Source organism: Drosophila eugracilis, unplaced genomic scaffold (assembly GCF_018153835.1).
Source record: "Drosophila eugracilis isolate 14026-0451.02 unplaced genomic scaffold, ASM1815383v1 contig_1781, whole genome shotgun sequence".
In the NCBI taxonomy this organism is placed as follows: domain Eukaryota; kingdom Metazoa; phylum Arthropoda; class Insecta; order Diptera; family Drosophilidae; genus Drosophila; species Drosophila eugracilis.
In genome coordinates, this window is record NW_024572623.1 from 183,534 (window position 1) to 207,223 (window position 23,690).

At 44.0% G+C, this 23,690-nt stretch overlaps 1 protein-coding gene across 2 annotated transcripts; it reads right to left on the bottom strand.

The window, feature by feature from the left end:
* Nucleotides 1-2,313: 2,313 nt before the first annotated feature.
* Nucleotides 2,314-22,958, bottom strand: LOC108113497 (zinc finger protein 1). Of its 2 annotated transcripts, XM_017224083.2 has the most exons (5): nt 22,418-22,958; nt 15,274-15,437; nt 14,253-14,933; nt 2,688-4,674; nt 2,314-2,618 (listed from the first exon to the last, which is right to left on the bottom strand). In XM_017224083.2, the coding sequence occupies exons 1-5, from the start codon at nt 22,512-22,514 to the stop codon at nt 2,425-2,427; spliced, it is 3,123 nt and encodes a 1,040-aa protein (XP_017079572.2). In that variant the 5' UTR covers nt 22,515-22,958; the 3' UTR covers nt 2,314-2,424. The 2 variants fall into 2 exon arrangements, with proteins under 2 accessions (XP_017079572.2, XP_017079573.2); XM_017224084.2 differs by lacking the exons at nt 14,253-14,933; nt 15,274-15,437; nt 22,418-22,958 and adding an exon at nt 4,998-5,222.
* Nucleotides 22,959-23,690: the final 732 nt, after the last annotated feature.

Genomic DNA, 23,690 nt, shown 5'->3' on the forward strand with positions numbered 1-23,690 from the left:
TATTTAAATAACTAACAATTGTTTATGTTTATGTACGTGAGTGTTATGTAGTGTAGTGTGTATTTCATATAAGGCCCTAGAGTGCAAATATCCATCACAAACCACATAGTATTTGCGCTTAAAAGTAAGTTCTTTTTTTAGTGTTTAAGTTAACATTTTGTTGTTGTTAAGGGTTCTCTTTAACTAGGCTAAGTATTTACGGTTGTAATAGTAATTATTGTTAAATTTATGCTAACGTGTGCTGGCTGTACTTGAAATCTGAAGTATCTCAACTCGAGTATAACAGTTTGCGTTTGTTTTGGTTTTGGATTCTCTAGCTTTTGTTCTTGCGAAATAATTTACAAAAAATATATGTATTTACACATATATACTTGTGATCGATCTACTGGGCGACCGATCCGTTCTCCTCTTCATTAAAAATACAAATATATAAAAATTAATTAAGTATTAAATGCATTTTTTTGTGAGTTGTCCTCTTTTTGTTTGAGTGTCTGGAAAAGCAAGAAAATCATGGGCGAAAATTCCTTGCACAAGTTAAACATCAAAAAAGAAATGTTCGTTGTTCTGGAAACCTTGTTTGTTTTTTTAACTAATTGTAGTTTGTGGCTGAGTAGAAACGATTATAATTGAAAGTTACTTGATTCTTTAGGTTTTTCACTTGTTTGTTCTTTTGGCTAGCGCAGGAATCGAAAGCATTATCAATTATTTAGTCATAAATTTATTGTCATGGCAAACATTTCGATAGTTAATAGGGGCTTTGGTTTTCTTCTCTGATTTTCATTTTTACATTTAATACGCACATGGAATTTTGCTAATCGATTTCGCGAGACTTTTCCAAATGATTTCTTTTTCTTTTTACATACTAGATTTTCTTTTTTTCCGTTTTTTTTTTTTCTTTGAATATTCTGAAACGTTTTTGAATCGTTAAATAATCTTTAATAAGGCCAAATTAAGTTTTTGTTTCGCTTCGTATATATTAAACATTAGTTAGCATTAGTTTAGTTTAGCATTAGATTTAGACTTTAGATTTAGTGGGTTGTCGAGTGGCAAGCGGCAGCCGGAGGCCTTAAATGCATGGGTTGCACCTATTTTGGGGCACGGCTCTGGCCAAATGGAATGATCTTGTAGGTGTTTGTGCTCATTTCGCGATTGGGTTGAAAGAGGGGAGATTAAAGCGTAGATCGAGAAAGATTTTTGGGAGTTTTCCTTAAGTAAGAGAGCTTGAAACGCGCAGCGTGGGTTTTCCATTTAACATAAACTATATACGAAATGGGGCGGTGTAAGCGTGGACTTTACAATGTGTGGGTGGTGGCTTAATACAGTTTCGCTGCTTAATACTTTTTTATCTGGTTTCGGTATTGTCTGCTTGTATTTTCTTAATTTTCTTTGCTTTTCTGTTTTTGGTCCGGAGGTTGGAGGGTGGAAAATTCCTTTCGAGCTGGTTGCAATGTCAACCCAGCCTGGCTTAACCGAAAACTATAAGTTAAATGTTACAGCTTAAAAGAATACATTATCGTAGAAAATGTACATATATTCCCTTCAGGAGTGGGCTCTTAACGATTCGAGTGTTGAGTATTCTGCAGCACTTGGTACTGGGATCTCCAGCTCCTAAGAACTAAAAACTAAAACATTAATCCATAAAAAATAGATAAAACGATATCTTCAAGCGAGTCGGGGGCCAAACAAAAATATTTAGCCCTTACCTCGAACTTAGGCGGTAGGTAAATTAATAAAATACTAAAAACAAAGTGGTTGCAACATTGTAAAAATAATAAATTCGCTCAAACGAAAGGTTTTTCAACTACGGCTTCTCATTTTCCTGGTTATATGGCTATAAAAAATATCTCTCTCTCTGGTTTTTGACTCTGACTCTGTCTAAAGTGCATTTTGGGGGGTGTTGTTCTGTGTGTGTTCCTGCACATTCTGAGATTTTCTGTTCGTCTGTTCTTAAGTACAGCCTGTAAGTGCTGGCTTGGCTTTCCTAGCTTAATTTGGAAACATTTTGGCATTGAAGAAGTCGAAGGCGGGTGCGGAAGCTGGCGTGGTCTGCGGCGGGGGCGGCGGCGGCGGAGGCAGTAGCCCCGCATGATGGTGAAAGAACTGCGCCGCTGGTGGCTGACCAAAACCGGATCCAGGTAGTAATGGAGGCGGGTGTGGAGCCGGCGGACGATGTGGCTGTTGATTGGGAGGCGGCAGCATCACACCGCCTCCATTCCAGGAGAGTCTGTGATGCTGTTGCTGCTGCTGCTGGAAGGCAGCCATGGCCGCTAGATGCGGATGGTGGGGATGCTGATGATGCGGTGGATATTGGGGATTCCCCGCCGGAACCTGAGCCCGACGACGCCCCCGATTGCTGGCCGTCGTAGGCGGCGCCGGGGGATTTGCTCCTGGTTGGCAGGTGGGCGGCACTGAGGTGTCGCTTACCTATTCCCTGTACGGCTTGCAGTAGGAATACCGGTGGTTCATGTGCTGGCTGTAGCTGCCCGAGTGCGAGAATCGCTTCAGGCACTTGGAGCACTGAAAGGGCTTCTCACCGCTGTGCAGACGCTTGTGCTCCGTGAGGTGGTGCTTGTGCTTGAAGGCCTTCGGGCAGTCCATGCACTGGTAGGGTCTTTGACCTATGGAAACAACAGAAAACCATAAAATTAGTAAGGACTCTAAGAGATCTGGAGATCAAGCTAACTCACCGGAATGCTCGTATTTGTGTCGTGCCAGCGAACTTTGCTTGGCGAAGGCCTTTTCGCACTGATCGCACACGTAGGGCAAATCGGGATCACCCGCGTGTCCGTGGGTCTCCGCCTTGCCCCTCTTGGGTTTCGGTGGCATCAAGACACCGCCTCCAAACTCATCCTCATGCGAGATACGCGAGTCGTCGTCCCGCCACGAACGCTTCTCCGATCCACCGGGGCTCAGACTAGTGCCTCGGTAATCGTGCAGCTTAATACTGTTCATCAGGGGATGATTGGGAGCGTACTCCCCACCCGGGCGCATCTTAAACAGCGCCTCCATGGGCAACGGCATAGGCAGCATGTAGGGGGGTAGTCCCGGGAAGGCCTGACCACTTCGAGGAGTGGCATCCATTTGACTATTTGGTGGCGAAGGCGGCGGGGCAGCTGCAAAGTATAAGGCTGCCGCGGATGACGGTGAAATCGAAGCTGGTGACATCGATGCTGATGTGGAAAACTTCCTGCTGAGATTGATGGCCTCGGGATTTAAGGGCTCTCCCGATGGAGGAGCTATATAAGGAGGCGAGCTCTCACTTTTGGGTGTGAGGGGATCTCTCTTTATTGACAAATCCAGAGGTTGATCTTCTCGGGTTAGTGGAGCCTGAGATTCATTGGTCACCGTTGGTGCGGTGCCTTGATTGCTCTGGAAGCTTTGCATTTTGCGTTCCCTGGAGCGGTTGTTCTGGAACCAGACTTGAACCACTCGAGGATCCAACTGCAGACGGGCTGCTATCATGCGGAACTCCTCTCGACTGGGTCGGGAATTCAGGGAGTAGTGCTGCTTCAACTGCTGCTGCTGTTCCTCGTTAATAGCCGTTCGCACTCGGACTTTCCGTTCGCCACTTTCCTGCCTGGGTTCCTCCTCTATCTCTTCATCATCCTCGTCCTCTTCGCTGGCGGAGGGCAAAGCGAAGGTTGCAGCCTGTTGCTGCTGGAAGTGTTGCTCCAACTCCTCCTTGATCAAACCACAAAGAACCTTTTCATGTTGTACGAGCTCTGTGGGATGATTGAACTGTTTGGAGCAGCGACTGCAACGCAGATCGGCTGCTGGCTCTGGCTGAGCCGGTTCCTCCATCGAGATTTGAGGTTCTTCTGCCACGTTAAGGGGTTCTTGCTCCTGTTTAATGGCTTGAGGGGATGAAAGATATCCCTCTGGAGCGGGAGAAGCTTCCCTGCTTTCCTCTTGCTTGATGGGAGTAACTTCTACTGTGGCTTCCGGTGTAGACACTCTTTCCGCGGCCTCCGGCTCTTCGATGTCCATCACCAATTTTGGTTCATCGGCAGGCTCCTCCTCTTCCTGCCGCTGCTTTTGCTGCTCCCGTTCCTCCTCCCTTTGCTGCTGACCTGCAGCGGAAAGTTGCAGCAGTCTTTGGATGCTGTAGGGATGAACCCGAGGATCCAGGCTAGCTGCAGCGGCTGCCATAAAGTTATGAGGGAAGGCCAAAAGGGCGGCGTTCATGTAGTTCGTGGGGTGGAAAGGTGGGAAGGGCGTAGGTGCCGCATTTCCACCTTGGTTCTGGGCATCGCTGGCGAAATATATCATGGGATTGGGTAACCCGGGAAGAGTTGGCTGCTCTGGCAGCTTTGCATTTCCGTGATCAGAAGGCGATCGACGGGATCCCGAAGATCCAGAACCAGGACTCTTGTCCAGTCTCTTCAGTAAAGCACGATTGTTGTTCAACTTCAGACCCATGCTGATGCACTTCTTTGAAGTCATGTGCGAGGAGAAACTGCCCGAGTGCGAGAACCTCTTGCCGCAATTGTCGCATCCAAAGGGCTTCTCTCCCGAGTGGATCCTCACGTGCTCCTTCAGGTGGTGCTTGAACTTGAAGGCCTTGTCGCACTCCTTGCACTTAAATTTTCGCAGGAGCGCACTTTCGTCGTGACTGATCATGTGCCTCTGCAGGCGGTACACATTCGCGAAGGCCTTGTGGCAAATCCGGCAGGTCTGTAAATAAGAGATAAGATAAGATATGGATTAGATAAGATAATGCTATTGTAGCGGGAGTTTGAATTTGCACTTAAAACCAGCTAAAGAAATTTTGTGTTTGAACTAGAAAAAGTTTATCTTATTATTAAGTTATTAACCCTAGGACAGGTATTTCAACGGTTGAAAACATTTTGTAAACACTCTTGTATTTTTTTTTATAACTATCCAACTATCGCATAAGCGAAAACCATCTGCAAACAAAACTTCCATCTCTAGTTTCCAGCTTTTGCTGCCCACTCATCCGCTTCTTGCATTCTACGATCTTTTGTTTTCCCAGTTACCTTTTCTAGTGAAGAAGAAGAGAGCAAGAGAGCGGCAGCTGACATTGTTGTTGGAACTTGGGGCCACGCGCGAAAAAAAAAGAATGAAAAACGAAACACCAACGCACAGGTAATAAAAACTGTTTAAAACAACACGCGTATTTATTTGTTTTAAATTTAATGGCTTTCTAATTTGTTTCAAGGCAAGAAAAGCCACCACAAAGCGGACCAAATCAAAAGCGACCGCTGAATACGAGCCATTTTTTCGGTTTTTTTGTTTCTTGTGTTTATCCGAGTCGTAAAAGCGGATATTTTGTGATATTTTGATATTAGTGAATTGTGCAAACGTTTTCGAATTTAAATACGCACAAACTTCAGTTAAAAACTACAATTAAATGGGAAGAATGCGAAACGCGCACAGCACGAACAAACGCGGGGAATGAAATGAGAAAGAGAACCAAGCAAAGTGCGCGGCGGGTGGGAAAGAGATGACGCTTGTTCCAGTGAAGATAGATTGTCACTCCAAGAACAACAACAACAAAGCCTGCGCTCAGCTGTGCTGCGCTGCGCTGCTTTCCAATAAAAATTAAACTTCAATTGGAAAATTGCGACACACAAGGCAGATCTACAAAACAAACGGCCCAAAGTAAACAACAAAAAATGCATCTCATCAAAATGTTTCAACAGCTGATGCTAATCAAATTTTCGGTGTTTCGGGGGCCGTTTTGTTTGTGCTTTGGTTTGATTTGTTTGGCAACAAATTGAACGGATCAAATGCCTAAAGGTGGAAATAGAAATGGAAATGGAAAGGAAAACGAAAGTGCAGCGCCGCTTTTCCCCGCTTTCCCGACTTTCCGTCGTCTTCCACTTTTCCACTTAGCGGCTGCGTTGAAAGATTTGCGGTACTTTGTCGGACAGATGGCAACACGTGTTGTTGTCCCCCTCCCACCTTCTATCGCATGTGTGTGTGCTTGCGTTGTTTACCGTTCAGCCGTTGAACTTTCAATTTATTGCTGTGTTACCTTCGTCGCATCCAGCATTTTCCAGTTGTTATTATTGCAAAGTTCATGACATTCCAGTTCGTTATCGGAATGAAAATAAGCCGTGTTTGTAAAACAGTGGGAAATCACTAAATTATACAGTTAATATTAACTTGTATTTACAAGTTCCACTGTATTTTTTGGACTTTGACTCCGCATTTGAGGTTAAGGTAACGCTTACTCATAAGTCCCAATTAACGCACTTTGCGCCATTAGTCATTATCATCAACTCGCAGCCAATTTACCCTCTCAAGATGAGATCACTCAAAAAGAACTATTACTATGTATTGTAATTAGTTTGTTCGCTAACGTGACACGGTGTTTATTGTTTTAGGCGTGTTGAGGAAAAATAATACATTTATAGCGCAGGCCTTCTAATTTGTTTTTACTGCTGCCGATGGTAGAGAATAAACGGAAAATGTTTTTCCCCATTTCGCTTTTCGTTTCGACAGCAATAACAATTTCCGTTTCCGTTTGTTATTTTACCTGTGACGTCACCGCCGGACCCATTTTCCGAAAAAAACACCATTTTAATGCGACCATTTGTTCGTCAGGTGAGTGAGTGCGATGAACAGCTATAATATACAAATGGCCACCTGTTGGCTCTCTCTCGCTCGCATACACTCTCACACTCATACAGTTGAAAACCCGTTATCTCCGCATGGAGTCGGGGCTATCTCCATCCCTCTCTAAAGTACCCACATAATCAGGTTGGTCGGTTGTAAACCGCAATACGCCTACCTAGAAATCAGAAAACGTACATAGAACCACAGAACCTAGAAATGGGACAGTGAAAACAGGCTTTAGGGAAACACTTTTCACTTTTTTACTTGAACAATGAATTTGTAAGGTTTTTGTGGTTGAGAGAAACTTTTAGGATCACGATAATCACGTGGTTAAAGTATTTTAACTTAAAACGCTTCTATTTGCAGACGTATTTAGTGCAACTATCGAATCTCCACTGTACACACCTCCCTGAGCGGACATTAAACCGCAGCAGCAGCTCACAATGAACGCGCTTTGTTGTCGTCGGCGTTATCAATTAAATGTAAAGCGAGGCGCAGTGCAAACGAAATGGAAATGAAAATGGCAGCCGTGAGATACGCCAGATACACCACTCACACAGATACTATATACAGATACTTCATATTGTATGTATGTGTAAGTACACAGTGCACACGTTTACAAAAGGTGAGTTCCATTTGCGATGCGTCAGCCGGATTCTTCTTATGCGCTTTTGTTGTTACAGTTTGTTATTATTATATTTGCGATGAGCGGAAATGCCAATTGAAGCTACCTTTAACAAAGCCCCATGAAGATGCCCGCCCCCGGGGGTTAACTGATGGACAGACGGATGGATGGACGGACTGTGTGCATGACTCAAGTGTTTTTCAGGGGAGCCACTCGAGCCAAAGTTGAAAATTGATTGATTCCACTAAGCGAATGGCCCGCGCACATGGAAATGGAAGCTAAAACCACTCGAGTGTTCGAGGTACAGTCTAACCTCCGTGGCATTAGTGTCGATAAGCCACGCACACGTGCGTACTACGTCTGCCCCCCGTCCGCCTTCTTTTCCACATGTTGCTAGACGCTCGATTAATTAAATTTCATCTGAATTGTTCGAAATGTAAGGGGATGGAGTGATTAGGAACATTACACACGAAAAAACTTTGCTATTTTCGTTAAATTTCTATGTAAAAATGATGTAATTTGGTCCTTCGATATGGTTAAATCTAGAAATTGTTGTTCCACTTTTGATCCCTGGCTTAAATACCCTTCTGTGTATATCGGATAAACTATAAGATTTTCCCAGTGCACTTTCACTATTCACCTTAAATAGGCGTATTAATTTTCAAGAATATTCGGGGTATTTCAGAGCTGATAAGAGCTCACTATCACTATCAATCGATCCCAAAGAGGCGCGTGTGCTCGTAAACAAACAGCACGCCAAGCGGATCAGGGTCGGCGGCTCAAGATGCGGATAATCAGCGAAAACAATAACTAACCCCTCTCCATCTCTTTTCGTTTGCAGATAACGGCGATCAGGTGAGTAGAAAAATAAATATTAAAGATATTCGAAGAGCAGCGGGTGGCTGGCTGCTTATCAAGAAGTTATCAGTTCGAAATTCCGAGAAATCGAGGCGGAAACTAGCGACCACACACAGAGGCAGCGTCTTCAAAGCGCTCGTCAAGTCTAATTGTACTGGGCAGCATGTGAGGATGGTCCAGCGGTTGCATTTTAGCCTGGTTAATTGCAGGCGACAGGCCTTTTGGCTAAAATTATAACGCAACGTAGGTGGGCTCCTGCTTCGCTGTTCCCCACCCACCCACATTAGACAAATCAAACGAACGAGTCCCGCAAAGATAATGTCTTGTCGCAGACAGAGGGCTAATTTGTGAACGTATTTCACTATTGCTGGCTGAAAAATGCTTTATGCAGTGAGTGACATGGGAATTTGGCCATAATAGCGCGCATAATTGGCCGTAAAAGATGATCGGCCAAAGGGAGATCGTTCGGCTTTCAAAGTGTCAACCCCAAAGGCAAGCAAACAATGTTGACAAATACCGAACAGTGTCGAGGTGGGGAATACTACGTATGGATACAGTGGGGTTCGAAACTGTAGTCTGTTAGTATCTTTTAGTATACAAATAGTGTGATTATTCGAATCTATGAGTGCAAAAAGCTCAAACCCATATAGATGCGTTACGCACTGTATCCGGTTTATCCACACAGACTTGTCTATATAGTATCTGATAGATATAGAGGCGCACCTGTCGCCTGACGAAATGCGTAAACAAAAATAACAAAAAGCGACAAGCTCAAAGTTTTCTGCTTCTGTTTCACTCTGCGAGATTCTTTTTGAGGTCAAGCGAAAAAGAATAATATTAACGACGCCACAAGAAATGTTTAGCGAAAAAAGATGAAACGAAGAGCGAGGATGCGAGTGGAAAATACGAGGAACATAATAGTGTCTGATCTCTAACTGCTTTATAGCGAAATACGCGACGACCCAATTTCTCGCTTATCGCGCCGCAGCTGCCGCCACACACGAAAGTAGTACGTAGAATCAGAATCAGTATAAGTATCTGAGGAATACTGATTAGGGATTCAAATGAATGAATCCCCATGTCGGCCATTGACGTACCTGATCTATGTGGAGACGGAAAGAGAACTAATTGTAGTACATCTGAGAATCAAGAGGCAAGTTGGGGTTATCTCTCTGTGATAAGACGAGGTGGACTCAGATCGAACTTCAGATCGGTTAATTTATTGTCTCGGCTGTGGACAATGGGTGACTTTGTTACGTATTGCTGGCTGGGTTCATTAACTTTCCTCGGCGCGATCATCTCTGCATTAATACCAATCCCATTGGGAAATTGATTAACACGCGCAGTTAACAGGGAAATACTTTTAGCCATTGCGGTCGCTCTGCTGCCGCATTTCTCAATATTTTATGGCCGTTTCACTCGCTTTGTGCAGACGACAAACAAATAATTTCTGACTTTCTGCTGCAGCAGCGCTGGGATTTAAAATTATTAATTTTCCATAAATCATCTCGAGTTCATTGGGAAAACTTTGCTGAAATTTTGTTTCAATTTTTCTCGTGCTCTTTAGCCGAAGCAAAAGCTGTAGCTGTGTCTGTTTCGTTTTCGATTTTCATTCGCCAACGCAACGACAAATCAAATTTAATTGTTTATAAATAAAACGTTTTCCTCAATGATGATGATGCCCTGATTTTCCCGCCAACAAGAGACCTGCGAAATTAGTTGCGTATTAGGAAAACATAAATTAGGCGACGCCGCGGTATAAATTAAATTTATCACTCTTGATAAAAGCCGCAGTCTTGGGAAATTAAGGAAACGTGTCGCGGAAAAATATGATTTTCAGGCCAGCAGCTGCTACTCTCCGCATTATATATTTTAAGCTTTTCAGTGTGTCTTGGGGATTTTTCAATTATCTATTCAGAGAAATAATTTTAATGCTTCTTATGTGGGTTCTCTGGCTTTTAAGTCGTTATCGCTTTTAGCTGGAATTTATATTATCTCAACGAGTGTCTCAATCAGCGCTCTTTTCCCTGGAATTACCTTCAACTTTTGCTTGTTATTCTGCAGAACATTCGGGGTTTTATTGTAGTCTTAAAACTTTTAACAAGTTTCCTTTAACTTCGATATGAGATAGTTTTAATCATTTAAGAGCTCTTCCAGCGACAGTCTGCTGGAGTCTTCAACCCTTTGAAGAATTTCCATTAAAACCATTTCAAACTGCAGTCTTAAACTTCTCCTGCAACTTTCTCAGGAGTCGTTCCCAAGTGCAATCTCTTCTCACAATCAGACTGCCCAATGAAATGTCAAGTGCTCTAGTACTACATATACTTTCACCCCCTCCGACTTTCCAATTCCCTTTCTCCCTGCGCGGCAGAGCATTTCTCATTAAACATATCAAGTAACAACCGCACAATAAACGTCACAAGTGAAAAAACCCACGGGACTTGCGTCGAGGAAAACTCGGGAGAAGTCGGGGGGAATCGTCTGAGGAATTTCCATGTGAGAAACTGCGCCACAAGCGGAGCCACATAATTTATGGCCCTCACGGTGAAAGTTGATATAAATCTCAGGAGTAACTTAAAAATGAAAGAAAGAAGAGAACGAGAAGTTTAAATTGTGGCCCAGCGACTCTGACATGTGGAAAAGTGCAGGTGTAAAAGAAAACTGGGGGAAAATCCAGGGGATATCCTCAAGGAAACAGGAACTCCCAATGATGATGATGATGATGTTTTGGGGGAATGAGAGTGGAAACCATAAAAAATGATCCTAAGACAGGGGTTTTCTTTTGAGAACTTAAAGTGGAAATGGAGATGAGAGTATTTTCAAACTAATTGCAGTCATTTGAGGATGATCACTAACTAAAAGAAGATGATCAATAATCTGTAACCTCGTTTTTAGATAGATAATAAACCGTAAAACCTGTAGCCATATTTCATCCGACTAATTATAATATTTTAAAAGTCATTTAACCACTGACCATAAATTGTAGCTTCGTTTTGTTTGGAAAGTTTTTAATTTGTTTGCTTTAATTGCGAATAATTCCGAAACTTTTAGCAGCAGTAAAGGCTGGCTCCCCGTCACCTTTGACCTTACAGTGCCCGCAGAGAAGCATAAAAATACATTTAAAAGCGGGCAGACGAGCAAATAAAGGGTTGAGCGAAATAAATTGCTATTAATTTTTCACTCGCCCGGTTCGTCAAGCGGCGCCGAGAAGACGACGACCCAATGTGTGGATATGTGGAGTCGCAGGACTCGCTGGACTCGCAGGACTACACCTAAAGTGCATATAATTTTTCAATTTGAATTGTCTGCTCCCTGCCCCATTTTGCGGCGGCCAAAAAGGTGGCAAACCGGAAGCGGAAAAGCAGAAGGCCAACCCACCAAATGAGTTGTGGCCAAAAAGTTGCAGCCATGTGCGTTTGCAGTTAAGCAAATATTTAATTGCTGCACTTTTTCTGCTGAAAGTTGGCCAGGACTTCTGTGCTTTTTTTTTCGTTTTGGTTTTTCTGACATAATTTATGGCCTGCCATTTGCTCGACCGTCTGCCCCTTTTTGACTCTTACCCCGGTTAATGATGTTGACCTTAAAAACAAATGTTGAAATGTTGCATCAACAATGTTGGATTGATACCCCCCCTGTCCTGTCCTGTGCCTTATTTACCCTTTCGGCCATGTTAATGCCTTTTCAATAAAATGGTTGCCTACTTTTGTGAGTCGACAGCCTGATTTCCATAATGAGCCATTTGTCTCGCTGGCAGCGGCGGTAGCGGCGGCATTATTGTTATTTCTGGCACTGTTTTTGTTTGCCGCATAATTAATTGTTTTCACACATAATAATTTAATACGGCGAACACGTGTAAAGCCGATGGCCAACAATATTAAATAAATGCAATGTGCCACATCAATTATAATTGGTTTGTCCGTGTAGTTTGCCTATTTGGCCATGTGTCAATGTGGCTGTTGCCATTTTGGCCTTTTCGCATGTGTTTAAATGTTTAAATGTCATTAACAAAGCCGTAAATTATATGCACCCAGAAGTGGGCGGGTCTTTGGGCTTGGTCTGGCCAAGAGGTACAAAACGGAGTTGCAACTCATAAACCTGCTCTTCAGCGCCGGAGTTGGCCAACTTTATTAGCTTTTTGCCAGGCTGGCAATCATCGCAGCTTAGGTAAATATTAATAACGGACAGCAGTCGTGAAAAAAGTGGCAAAAAGCAAGTGATGGAAGGGAGACGGCACAGTGGTTGTTACCAGGAGAAAAGTGAATAAAATTGGGAAAACTTTGTTGCCTCTACAGAAAGGCCTTAAAATAGAAATCTTCAAATTAGGATTAAGTTGTTAATGAAACATTTAACTAGAGTATGAAAATTCTGTATTAATCACATATAAAACCAATCCATTCTTCATTAAGTTCCACTGTTTTAGGAAAAAACCGTAAACTCATCTCGTACTTTTTCGGGGGTGTCAAACTTTTTCATTTCGCTTGCGCTCTCACATGGAGAAGGTGAAAGATACGGCCCCCCAAAAAACCATCATACAGGAAAAACAACAACAAACTAGCCATATGAATTTATGACCAAGTGAGGAGGGGAAAATCTGTGGAAGGGAGGGGGTGTGCGAGTATGTATTGGGGGAGTGCAGCAAAATTATAATTTATGTGGCTTTAATAGCCGATGGGTAGCTCCAAGGTGAACCAGTCGCAGTCCCAGGGTCTGCCTTCCCTTTTGCCTTCAACCTCTGACCCATCTTTGCTGGCTTCTTATCGCGAGTGTGACGTCTGAGGCAGGCCTGGTTTTCTTTTTACAGCTCATATGTGGCAAGATGGCGACGAAGGACAGGAAAAGCGGAGGCGAGAAGAAAAACAAGTGGGCGGGGTCGTGTGGTTAGGTGTTATCAGGTTCCACTTGCCCGTAGCAACATTTATTTTAATGCCTTATCACGAAGGCAGAAGGAAGGCCTTAGAAAAAACGAGGCAACAAAACAACGAAACAACAAAAAAACGAAACAACAACTGCACAATTGGGAGTTATGAGCCTGTGAGTGACAGCCTTTCCCCATATTTTTATACATTTTTTATACAGGTCCCCTTCTGATAACACCCCCAATTGTTTTTCTCCGTCGCCGCCATTGGGGAATTTTCGTTTTTACTATTTTCTCCCTTACTTCGGTGAACGCCTACGTTTTATTTTTATGCCCCTTATCATAGTTTACTGTACTTGTTGTTGTTCTTCTTCTTTTTTCATGCCGATAAAACAAAGGGCAGGCGGTAGGCGATAATAATGAGGTCTGTTCCTTAAGCGTTTCCTTCGAACAACTTTAATGCGTGCACGGAAAAAAACTGACGGTTAATTAATATCCCAACTGATTAGAAACATAAAAAAGTTGATCTTAAAACATATTTCTACGTTTTGTTTTGACGATTTGTCAACAGGAAATGGGCTTAAGGTTTCCAGAGTCTCAGTTCGGTTGGGATGGGATCGGATTGGATGGGATTCTGTACTTGGCACCGCTCTCCCGTTATCGGTTGGCTCATTTCCCGTTAGCCGCGAACAATGCCCACGCATTGTACTAACCGCGCCGTGATGTGTTCAAAGATCAAGTGCCACAAGTGCCCCAAGTCGGTCTCTGATTATGCATGAGTAACGAGCCACGAACCCTAACACGTAAGTCTCTAAAAGAAGCGAGGGATAAGACCAAGTGCCTCTGCTTATCACTGCTTCCAGGAATGCGAATCTCCAGCCAGCATTCTTCAGGTTTAGTCACTGACTTCCAGGGGCTGTGAACTGATTGTCTTTGGAGACGCAGTATTATGGGGATTTCAGAAATGTTATTTTTCATGTGGTGACTCTTTCAAATTCATTATCCCCACAAATATTTCTGGGAAATATTTATATTCAGGAGATAAAGTTGTTTCATACTGAAGTAAAGGCTTTTTAAATGAATATTTTCGAGAATAAAATGAGCTATCTTTAAGCTATATTATTAGCCTCTGGAATAATATTCTTTCTTGGAAATGCAAAAACAAGTCAATAATCTAGTTCTTTCGAGAAACACTGAAAGGCAGCTTCTCTACGAAAACAAGTCTGTAATCTTCGGCGTTGTTTTTGGCTGCTTAAATCGTAAATAGTTAGCTAAGTAGCTTGCCAATGGCTCCCTCCTTAGAAACTAATACTCAGTAAAACCCAAACTCACCTGAGAGACACTGGTGCCCGCCGTCTGGCCGCAGGGCAAGTGGAGTTGCTCGTGCTGCTCGAGTTGCTCGCGACTGGCGAAGGAGGCGGTGCACTGCATGCAGGGATAGGCGCCGCTCAGATCCCCGGTGGTGGAGCCCGGACTCGAGGTGGACCGCGGGGCACTGAGATCCAGGTCGTAGGCGGAATTGCTGCCCACGCTGCTGTTGCTGCCGGGCAGTTGGGGTGGCAGCAGTTGCTGCATGGCCAGCTGCTGCTGATGCTGCTGTTGCAACTGCTGCTGCTGCTGCTGCTGTTGCTGCTGGCTGGGCGAACTGGCGGATCGGGCGGTTTGCATGGCGAAGGAGGCGGCGGCGGCCATGAACTGGGCGTGCAGGTGGGGTGGCAACTGGGGCGGTGGGTGATGCAGCTGGGCGAACAGGTCGCTGTGGCTCAGCGATCCAGGTGAGCACATTGGTGACATCTTGTTGGTGCTGTTCTGGTTCTTGGCCAGCTCACTGTTGTTGTTGTTGATGTTGCTGCTGGACTGGTTGTTGCTGCTGCTGGTGACCGGCGACTTGGTGAACCGTCTACTGCTGCCGCTCATGTTGCTCTGCTCGTCTTCGGCATCGCTTTCCGGCTGGGCAGCTCCGCAGTTCAGCTTGTCGTGGGGGTGCTCGCTGGCAATGTGTTCGGTGAGGGACTGCAAAAACGGAAACAAAAAGTTGTTCGTTTTATAAATGTTAAGTTGTCTTTACTTATCACTGTTTGATTCATAAAAAACCTCCTCTTATCAGCTCGTGAGCTACTTAATTGCAATTCAAAATACACGAAAAATACTCTAGGTCTAGCACAGGTCAACATCAGGCATTCAGTTTAGTACTTCCGCACTTTTATAGGTTTTGCGAACTTAGATCTTTTATTAGTCATACTTTAGTGTTGAATCATTAGAATAGAACGAGGATTCCAGAGAAGTCAATCACACGCTTCTGTTCTTACTAATTAGCCATCTTAAAAACTAGTTTGTTCTTCTCAAAACTCACCTGAAACTCTGTGAAGCGCTTGTGGCACTGGGTGCACTTGACCAAGAAGGCATCTGCAGCTGCACCTGGCTGGTTGGGGTGGGCGTCCTGGATCCCAGTGGGTCCCGCGTTGCTGTGCTTCGGCGACTGGTTGTGGTGGAGCAAAGTGGCGGCCAGCGAGGGAACTGTGGAGGGTCGTGAAGGGGAAGAAAACAAATTAACTGCCAGATCGTTTAAGAACCATAAAATATGCAAAGGCAAACTGGAAAACTGGAAAGCCAAATGGGAATTATGGAGAGCTTGAGTGGGGCGAAAGACTAACTGAGGTGCTGCCAAGTGCACTGAGAGAAATCAAAGGGGCCTATGTCTTAGCATCAGAAGACTTAAGAATGTATCTGAGTATCTTAAGTTTCTTTCTGTGTTCCCAAGAACTGGTGTACCGACTTAATTTCGTGGCAAATCAACTTCGCAGGCCTTCACGCAAGGCTGCAATCCGGAGAGGCGATGATCTCATGGTTTCTTTCGATCCGCCAAAGAAACCGAAAAGAAAACAGAAACGGAAAGAAGAACCGAGAACGGAGAACGGAGAAAAAGAAGTGGCAGAATGGAGGCAGACACGCACACACTCGAGAGAGAAGAGTTGACTTAATCAGTTGAAAAAAGCGTTCAACCATGGCGAAGAGTAGAGAGAGACGGGCTGCGGAGAGTGGAAAGAGAGGGAAGACGGGCCAGAAGATTGCTTTGTTCCCTGGAGGGTCACTCAATTGCCCTCTCACTCTCGCAGTGAAACTTTGTATCTGTATCTGTATCTGTGAATGTGTATCTGTATCTGTATCTGAGAAGGTAATACCACAAAATGGAGTTTCTGTTCTCTGGGTTTCTGTTCGTTTTTCCCACTGAAGAAAGAGTATGGGTAGGGAGTGCACAACAAGGCGAGTCTTTGTTCTCTTTGCCATTTGATCGTTACCTTAATTTAAGCCAATTAACTGGCGGCAGACGAAGACAGATACTCAGATACGGGCATTCGAATGAATGAACCCTGTTTTATAGCCACCTTTCTGCCAGAAGTATCTGTATCTGAGGGCTGTCGGTTCAATCAAGCGCAATCTACGAAAGTTCATTGCACGTTTTCACTTTCGATAGTTGCAATCTTAATTGATTTCGATGCGGGTTCTGATCAAAAATGAATTATAAACGCTGATGATGATGATGATGATGATGACGATGCCTCCCACCTTGTCACTTAAGAAGCCATTAAAAGCCATTATAGGACAACAGCTGACATAGCTATAGATATATATCTGTACAAAGATAGATAGTATATATAGAAAGTTCATAATTTTCCCAAGTCCAAGAATTTATATCGCTGCGCCTGGCTAATGACATTTTTATTGAAAGTTGTAAAACGGCAAGGCAACACTTTTTTATGGCCCAACATTTTGTTTCATCAACATAATGTGCTTCAGGGGAAAGTGTTGAGGGGGGGAAACGTGCAACTCAACAAGTGTGTCACCAGCTCATTTAGCCCAATCAATGCCCCACAACCGACTTGAATCGAGTGAGGAATTATTAACGCAATCGGTTTTACACTTTTATTTACCACCCCCTCCCACCCGTCGCCGTAACGCCGTTCTGAAATATTGAAAGTGTCCCGCAAATTAATTTCAATTTATGCGCAGCCGAAACGAAATGAAAGGAATTTCTTGTATTTGTTTCTGCGGAACGGAACTCGACAGTTTTTTGTATATTTTCATACGTTTGGTCTCATCTTTCAGTTCGCTTCCCCTTTCCCCTCCTCCTCCCGAGCTTTCAACTATTTTGCGCTTAACGCGGACCAATTGAAGTTGATTGATAGTGTTAGGTGTGTGTGGGGTGGGGTGGGGTGGGGCAGGCAAATCGGAAGGGAGACACTGCCAGACATCTGAATTGCTCAAAGAAGAAGGGATTTTTAATCTATCAACGAAACTTCGAAGCTTTCTTGACAGTCCCAACTAATTTCTCAATTTATATTATTTTTATTTCCCAAAAACCAAACAATATAAAAATATTAAAGTAAAAGCCACGAATCTCCTGCTTTGACAGTTGCCAAAACGTTGATTGGGGGGCATTATATTTTTTATATTTCGGATTTAGGAGGGGGATTCTGTGGCAATTTATGGGCGGCCACACGTTTGCCAAAAACAAAGCAGAAACGCCAGCAATCAAAGCTGGATGGCCAGCTGCCGAGGGGAAATCTTCTGGAACGATGTCAAGTGTTTTTCCTAGCTTTTTGGTTCACCTGTGCGGTGGAAAACACGCGCACACATGCCCATGGGCGGATGTGGGGGAGGAGGTCTGAATATTATAAATAATACGTAGATGGGCAGGCGGCGTAAATCAATGGCAAAATAACCGAGAAAAGATACATTTGTATCTGCAGCATAGGCACCCCAGATACACCCACTAATTTAATGTGCTTTTTTTATTGCCAACTTTTATTAGCCAGACATATTTCGACTAAGCCCGGCTAATGCAAATTTATTTATCTTCCCCTTGGCCGTTTTTCTCCTTTGAATTTTATATTTTCATCGTCTAATTTATTTGCTTTCGCATTTTCCACCTGACTTTTTCTCCGTTTTCCCCCGTCGTCAGCGGCCAAAGTGTTTTTTAATATTTCACTGACAGCCGATTGTCACGACAATTTTCGGGCCAGCGCCGACAGGTGAGGGAAATTCTTTTCGAAGTCCACCGGAAAATTGTTTAGCGATTGCTGACGCAGTTGCAGACAAATGGACGACAGGTGGCGCCTTCTGGCCAAAGGGGGAGAGTGATGGGGAAGGAGGGAGTAGGGGGGCATACGGGCGATGATATTTAATGCAAATAAACATAAATTTTAGCACTTAATTATAAACAGACCTCCGGGCCTGCACTCATTTGCAGTCAATGAACGTGGTTAGCATATTTGCGATATAAATCGCCTGCAAATGAGACCGAGTGCAAAAACACTTAGTTCAGAGCTAGCTAATTGCCGTTGAAAACTGAAAAACGGGAAAACGACACTATCAGACAGTCGCCATTAATTTGTAAATGAAAACCTGTGGGAAGGCTTTGGGGCTCCGCTTTGGGCAGTTCGATCGCTCCGGTTTCAGACGTGCGAATATTTATCGGCGAAATCGTCCCGTACCGTCTCTGCCGCCGTCTCAGGAATTCTCCGGAGGGTCCGATCTCAAGTGGCAATCGGTTTTAAAGACACATGTGAGCGGCATATGGAGTTGTCCCGATAATCGCTCTAAATTTGGAATACTCTTTCGGGGTCTTACCTACCTAGAGATTAAGGCACTGCGAACAATTTCTTGTACCAAAGAGAAGCTGCTTAATGGAAGATGATAACTTAAATAGCAGCGTTTTCCCTCAGTGTAGCACCTTTGCCCTGGTCTACTCTCCACTTTCCGAATGGGCACAAAGGTGCCCACGTTGTGCCCCTTCAAGTGGCAAATGCAAAGGTGCAGATTCGGAGCCAGACGATCGCCTATAAATAGAGTTCTCCTTTCTGGCTCTCTGCCCTTTTGCTTTTATTTGTTTGTTCAGCAAGCTGATGCTGCGTGCTGCATGCTGCATACGGCATGTTGCACGTTGCACGTTGCTAGTTGCTGCTGCCACGTTTATTTTATTTGTAGCATTTTGCTTTGCTGAGTGTGAAATTTTAATAGCCAAGCGAGCCGTGTCCGTGTTCGTGTCCCTGTCCCTGTCCTTTCCCTGTCCCTGTCCTTTTTCCCCTGTATTCGTATATATAAATGGATATAGGAGGCATATCTGGAGGGTAGGGAGAACATATGTGTGTCCCGGGGCGAACTATTTCTGCGATTTACCTTGAAAAAATATGCAGAAATGCGTGTGATGTCGTGGTGTGGGCGTTTGAAATCGGAGTTGCGATGCGTTGGCGGGCAGAATGCAATTAGAGGAACATGCCGCAGAGGTGTTCAAAGAAGGGCTATCCCTGAGATACTTTTGTATCTTCTTTCCCTATATATGCTTCTTGGAACCAAACCAATAACTTGAAACTTTAATTTGTTTACAAATAAGCAAGTTAAAGATGATAAAAAACTCGATCTCAAAATATCTATATACCAGAACAGCACTTAATTAATTCAGAATATATAACCAAAGTTCAGCTTAACTTGGCTAATTGATATTCACTCCGTTCTCGGTTCGTGTATAAATTCTGCTCTCCATCCTGGCTGGAAAAAACTCCGAATAAAGCCCATCGAAGGCAATTGAAAGTTTTTCTGCTGCCGCGCCACCACAATAGAGTCGTTGACTATTTTTGTTTATTTAAAACTTTTAACAATTATTGTGCAATTGTGCGAAATTTATTGCAATTGAACGCCAATCAGAAGGGAAGCGGGCCCTTTTCCCTGCGTTTTTCACTGCGCTTTTCCCACTGCCAGTTACCCGTTAACCAAAATCGTTTACATGTTAAATTGTGCCTGCTGAGGGCTCCCTTTTTTATTTTTAGAGCCTCCTTTTTGGCGCTGCAATTTTGCCTGCCCTTTGGCAACACCTTTTTTTCGAGAGGGGGCTGCTGGTTGGGGGTTTGGGGGTTGGGTGGTTGCACCCTTTTGTTTGCGCCGATTTTTTGGCACTTTTTTCGGGGGTAGCACGGGAATTGTTGTCTCGCGGTGCTCGGCGGGCATTAAATAAATAAGAAAAAATATTCGCAAGGAGGCGGGCTGCATTCCGTGCAATTTTCACTTTACAACTGTTTCAAAGTTATCTTTGTTTCAATTGTGTGGCGCAACGGCAGCGGCAGTGGCAGTGGCAGTAGCAGTAGGGGCAGCAGCAAAAAAGAGCAGCAAAAAATATTGGCAAACAATTTACTTTTTGGGCAAAATGCGAAATAAAAGCAAAATGTGGCAAATAATTTGCCCAAAGCTGCGGCAGGTTGAACACGGACTAAAGGGAATCTGCAGCAGGATATCAAAGAGGACTTTCCCCTCATTGATTTATTGTCTTTTTGTGTTTGCTGAGGATCTGCTTTTCTGCTCCTCCCCTTAGCTTTTCCTGGCTCAATTGCAATTTAAAGGCAAGCCCTCCTCGAAATGTGTTTATTTTTGGGGAAAGTTGGCCAGAATCTTGAAGTTGTTCAGCACTTGAGATAGGCATCGGCAGGATTAATCATCTTTGCATGCCAGTTGCCAGATAGTTTGGGGCCAAGTTTGTTTAATTTCGATTACCAGCTGGCGCAGGGAAGGTCCTGTCGGCGGTGAGAGATGCAGGACGAGCCAGGAGTTATAAATGGCAGCACCGACAGCACCAGCATATAAAACTGACATCCACTGACAGGACCCAAAATGATTAATTAGCCCCGAGAAAATCCTATTTCGGAGATACTTCACTGTACTCTGTATCCCAATCAAAGATGCAAAAGTCAGATAAATGTTTAATTTCGGGCAGAAAGACGGAAAATTCAATTCAAAACAAGTTTGATGGGTGGAAATTAGCGCTGATTTAGTGGCCACGAGTCGGAAGATAAATATATCTAATATACGTATTAAAGGGGCGTAGCCGAAGGTGATAACAGGCGACAGGTTTTCGCCAGGGCGAATTGTTTGATTTATGGCATTTTGGAGCCATTTCGAAATGCGACACAACACACGCTGAGCAGCCGGGAAATTAGTACAAGTTTTCCCCTGCTTTTCCAAAAAGCCAACAGAACAGAATTTCGTGTGTAGCCGGCGATTAATATCCATCGCAGTCGCAGCTGCCCAGCGCCATCAAAAAGTTTGGCCAGGCCAGGGAAAAGAGAGTATATAGATACATTTGTATCTGCAAGTATGTGGGCCAACCTGTGCTCAACAACGTCTGATCGATTAGCCGAACTATCTTGTTCGAGGGCTTTTAGTTCCGCCCACAGAAGGCAGAAGTCAGAAGGCAGAGGGAGAGGGAGAGCTGCTTAAATAGCCATAAATTATAATTTATGGCTGCGGTGTTGCCGCTTTTCCTACCGAACATGTGCAATTAATCCGTCTCTTTAGCTGGCTTATCAATTGTCAGAGCGGCGAGCAGGGAAACAAACGTGGGCGTTCCCTCGGAAAACTGACCGTCTTGCGCCATCCCCAATTTCCCATTTCCCCCATTGAGCATTTCCAATTAATTCCTAGTCTTTCACACCTTCCATTTAAACCGATGAGCTCTGGCCACTGACAGTTTTATGCTTTGTTTACACTCGATAAACAGGGTCTTGAGTGCTGACCAGCAACATGGCCATAAAACAGGTTCCTCACTGGTGAATGGCGGTGAAGCCTCAGAAGGTCGACCGCAGTTCCTACCTGTCCAACCTGCGCATGCGGTTTTCCTCGCTAGGGGTAGCTACCTGTGCTGGCAGTGGGTGGAGATTATTGCCAAGGCGGCGGCTCTGTTTCGGCGGTGCCAACAAATCAAATTGAAATGTGGCTGCAATTGGTTGGCAAATAGGAGGAAAAGAGAGGTGGCTACCCCTTGAAGGCTGGGTGAAAATTGAATGCTATTACCCAAGATCGATGGGGTATCTTTCAGGTCGGAAAAGCTTGATATAGGAGGGTTCCCCAAGTGTGTTCCTTAAAACTTGAACAGCTATAGATACATTATGGTTCTAGTTAATCCAACTTCAACTCGTTTCAATCTCAAGGATAGTTTTCATCTTCTTTTAACATCTAACATCTAATAGTATTTTTACCTTTAAAGGTGAAGCAATCAAAATACTGAAAAGTATAAGTGATTTAAAGATCACACTTTCACCAAATTCACACTTTAACTGGACTTTCTAAGAGCTTTGAATTTCTTTCAGTGTTGATCAGCAAACTTTGTTGGGTTCCCTCTCCTAAAAACCAGAGTTGCTGCTCTGCGTAGGAGTAGGAGTAGGTAATTCGAGACCTGCTTCGATCCTTACTCGTTTTTTACGTTTTCCTTCTTTGTTTTCCTACAGTTTCTTGCTACAGTTTTGTGCTCCCCTGAGGTAAAGACCACACATACCGGGCGGGCTCAAGATGGCGATTCTGAGAAACTGCTAAGCTTGCATTTGAATATTTGAGGCTCTGAATCTTTCGTTCCCGCGCAAATCACTGAGACAAAGTTCGATTTGATGGCCTAGCTGATACCGAGTTCTGGATGAATCATCGCAGATCTGGCCCGGAGGTGGATCACTTACACTGCATGGTGAAGGCGTTGGTGGAGGGCATGCTCTGCTGAATGATGGTATCCTCTTGGCCGAAACGTGAAGACGACGGCGCCAAACAGGACAACATTTGGAATGCTTGTTGTAACACTTGATCTGCTTTTGATTCGGATAGTTTTGGAGTTGGTTTTTAGTGGGTTCTTCTGGGCTTTTCAATTATTTTCTTTGCTTTCTTAAAGAGCACACACGTGTGGCGGCCATTGGGGCAAGGGCCTTGGGTTTTTATCTGTTAAACATTTGAAACACTGTTGGTTTTTTTGCGCTGCGAGTGTCGCGGTTGTTAGTGGTTTTATTTGTGTTTTTTTTGGGCGATATTCTTTAGATCTATATGCTATATAGGCGTGATTCTCTGCGTGATTCTACTGTGTGTATTCTCAGAGTTTTCTCTGTGGGGGAGCGACGCGTGTGCTGCCGTCGCGACGTCTACGATGCAACTGAATTCACAGACTCAACTTTCGCAGCATCAAACCGAATCCGAATACAAATCCGAAACCGAAACCGACGTCCTCGTCCGTATCCGTCGGATGCGAACTGAACATTTCGGGTAGTACGGGGTTCTACGGGGCTCTACTTTTCAACGGAGAGAAGAAGACGCAGCTATCCGGAGAGAGAGCGAGCCAGAGTGAGAGAGAGGGCTGGCTGACTGTGTGTGTGTGTGTGTGCTTTGTAGCCACCACCAACATAATATAACGGTGTAACGGTTCACCGTTGCGATATACGAGGTGATTTGGACACGAAGTGGGGAGTGTGTTAATGTGGAGTGTGTTGGTGGTGGTACCCCTCATAAGAAACTACAGAGAGAGCTCTCTCTGGCTCTCTGCTTTAGCTTAACATTGCTCTGTTAGCCCATATCGTAACTGTTAAGCGGCAGCAATGCCTCTCCTCACGTAAGCCCCGTGACGTAAGCCTACGTAAGGGTGGCCTTTTCGATTCGATGGCATATGGCAGTTATACGGGATTTGACTGTATTAACATTTGCTGGATTTTCTGTTTTATTGACCGAGCGACTTATTACCATTAACTTTTCCACCAGCCATCAAATTTTAATTCGGTTTCATTGAGGTATTACTGAATTTCTTTTTGTCAGTCCACAGTTTGTTAAATAATTATTTAAATCCCGTATTAAATTGATGAAATTTACTCTGAATTTCATTTTATACACTTTTCTTGCTAAGTATATGATATAAGAATGACTAAATGATTTTAGTAAGAATGTTAACATTCAGGCTTAGACGAATTTAAAGGG

Coding starts and splice junctions, on each gene's coding strand:
- LOC108113497 (XM_017224083.2), bottom strand. CDS start 22,514: ATGTTGTCCTGTTTGGCGCCGTCGTCTTCACGTTTCGGCCAAGAGGAT. Junction 14,934..15,273: donor AGCGCTTCACAGAGTTTCAG/GTGAGTTTTGAG, acceptor CCGTTTTTGCAG/TCCCTCACCGAACACATTGC. Junction 2,619..2,687: donor ACACAAATACGAGCATTCCG/GTGAGTTAGCTT, acceptor TTGTTTCCATAG/GTCAAAGACCCTACCAGTGC.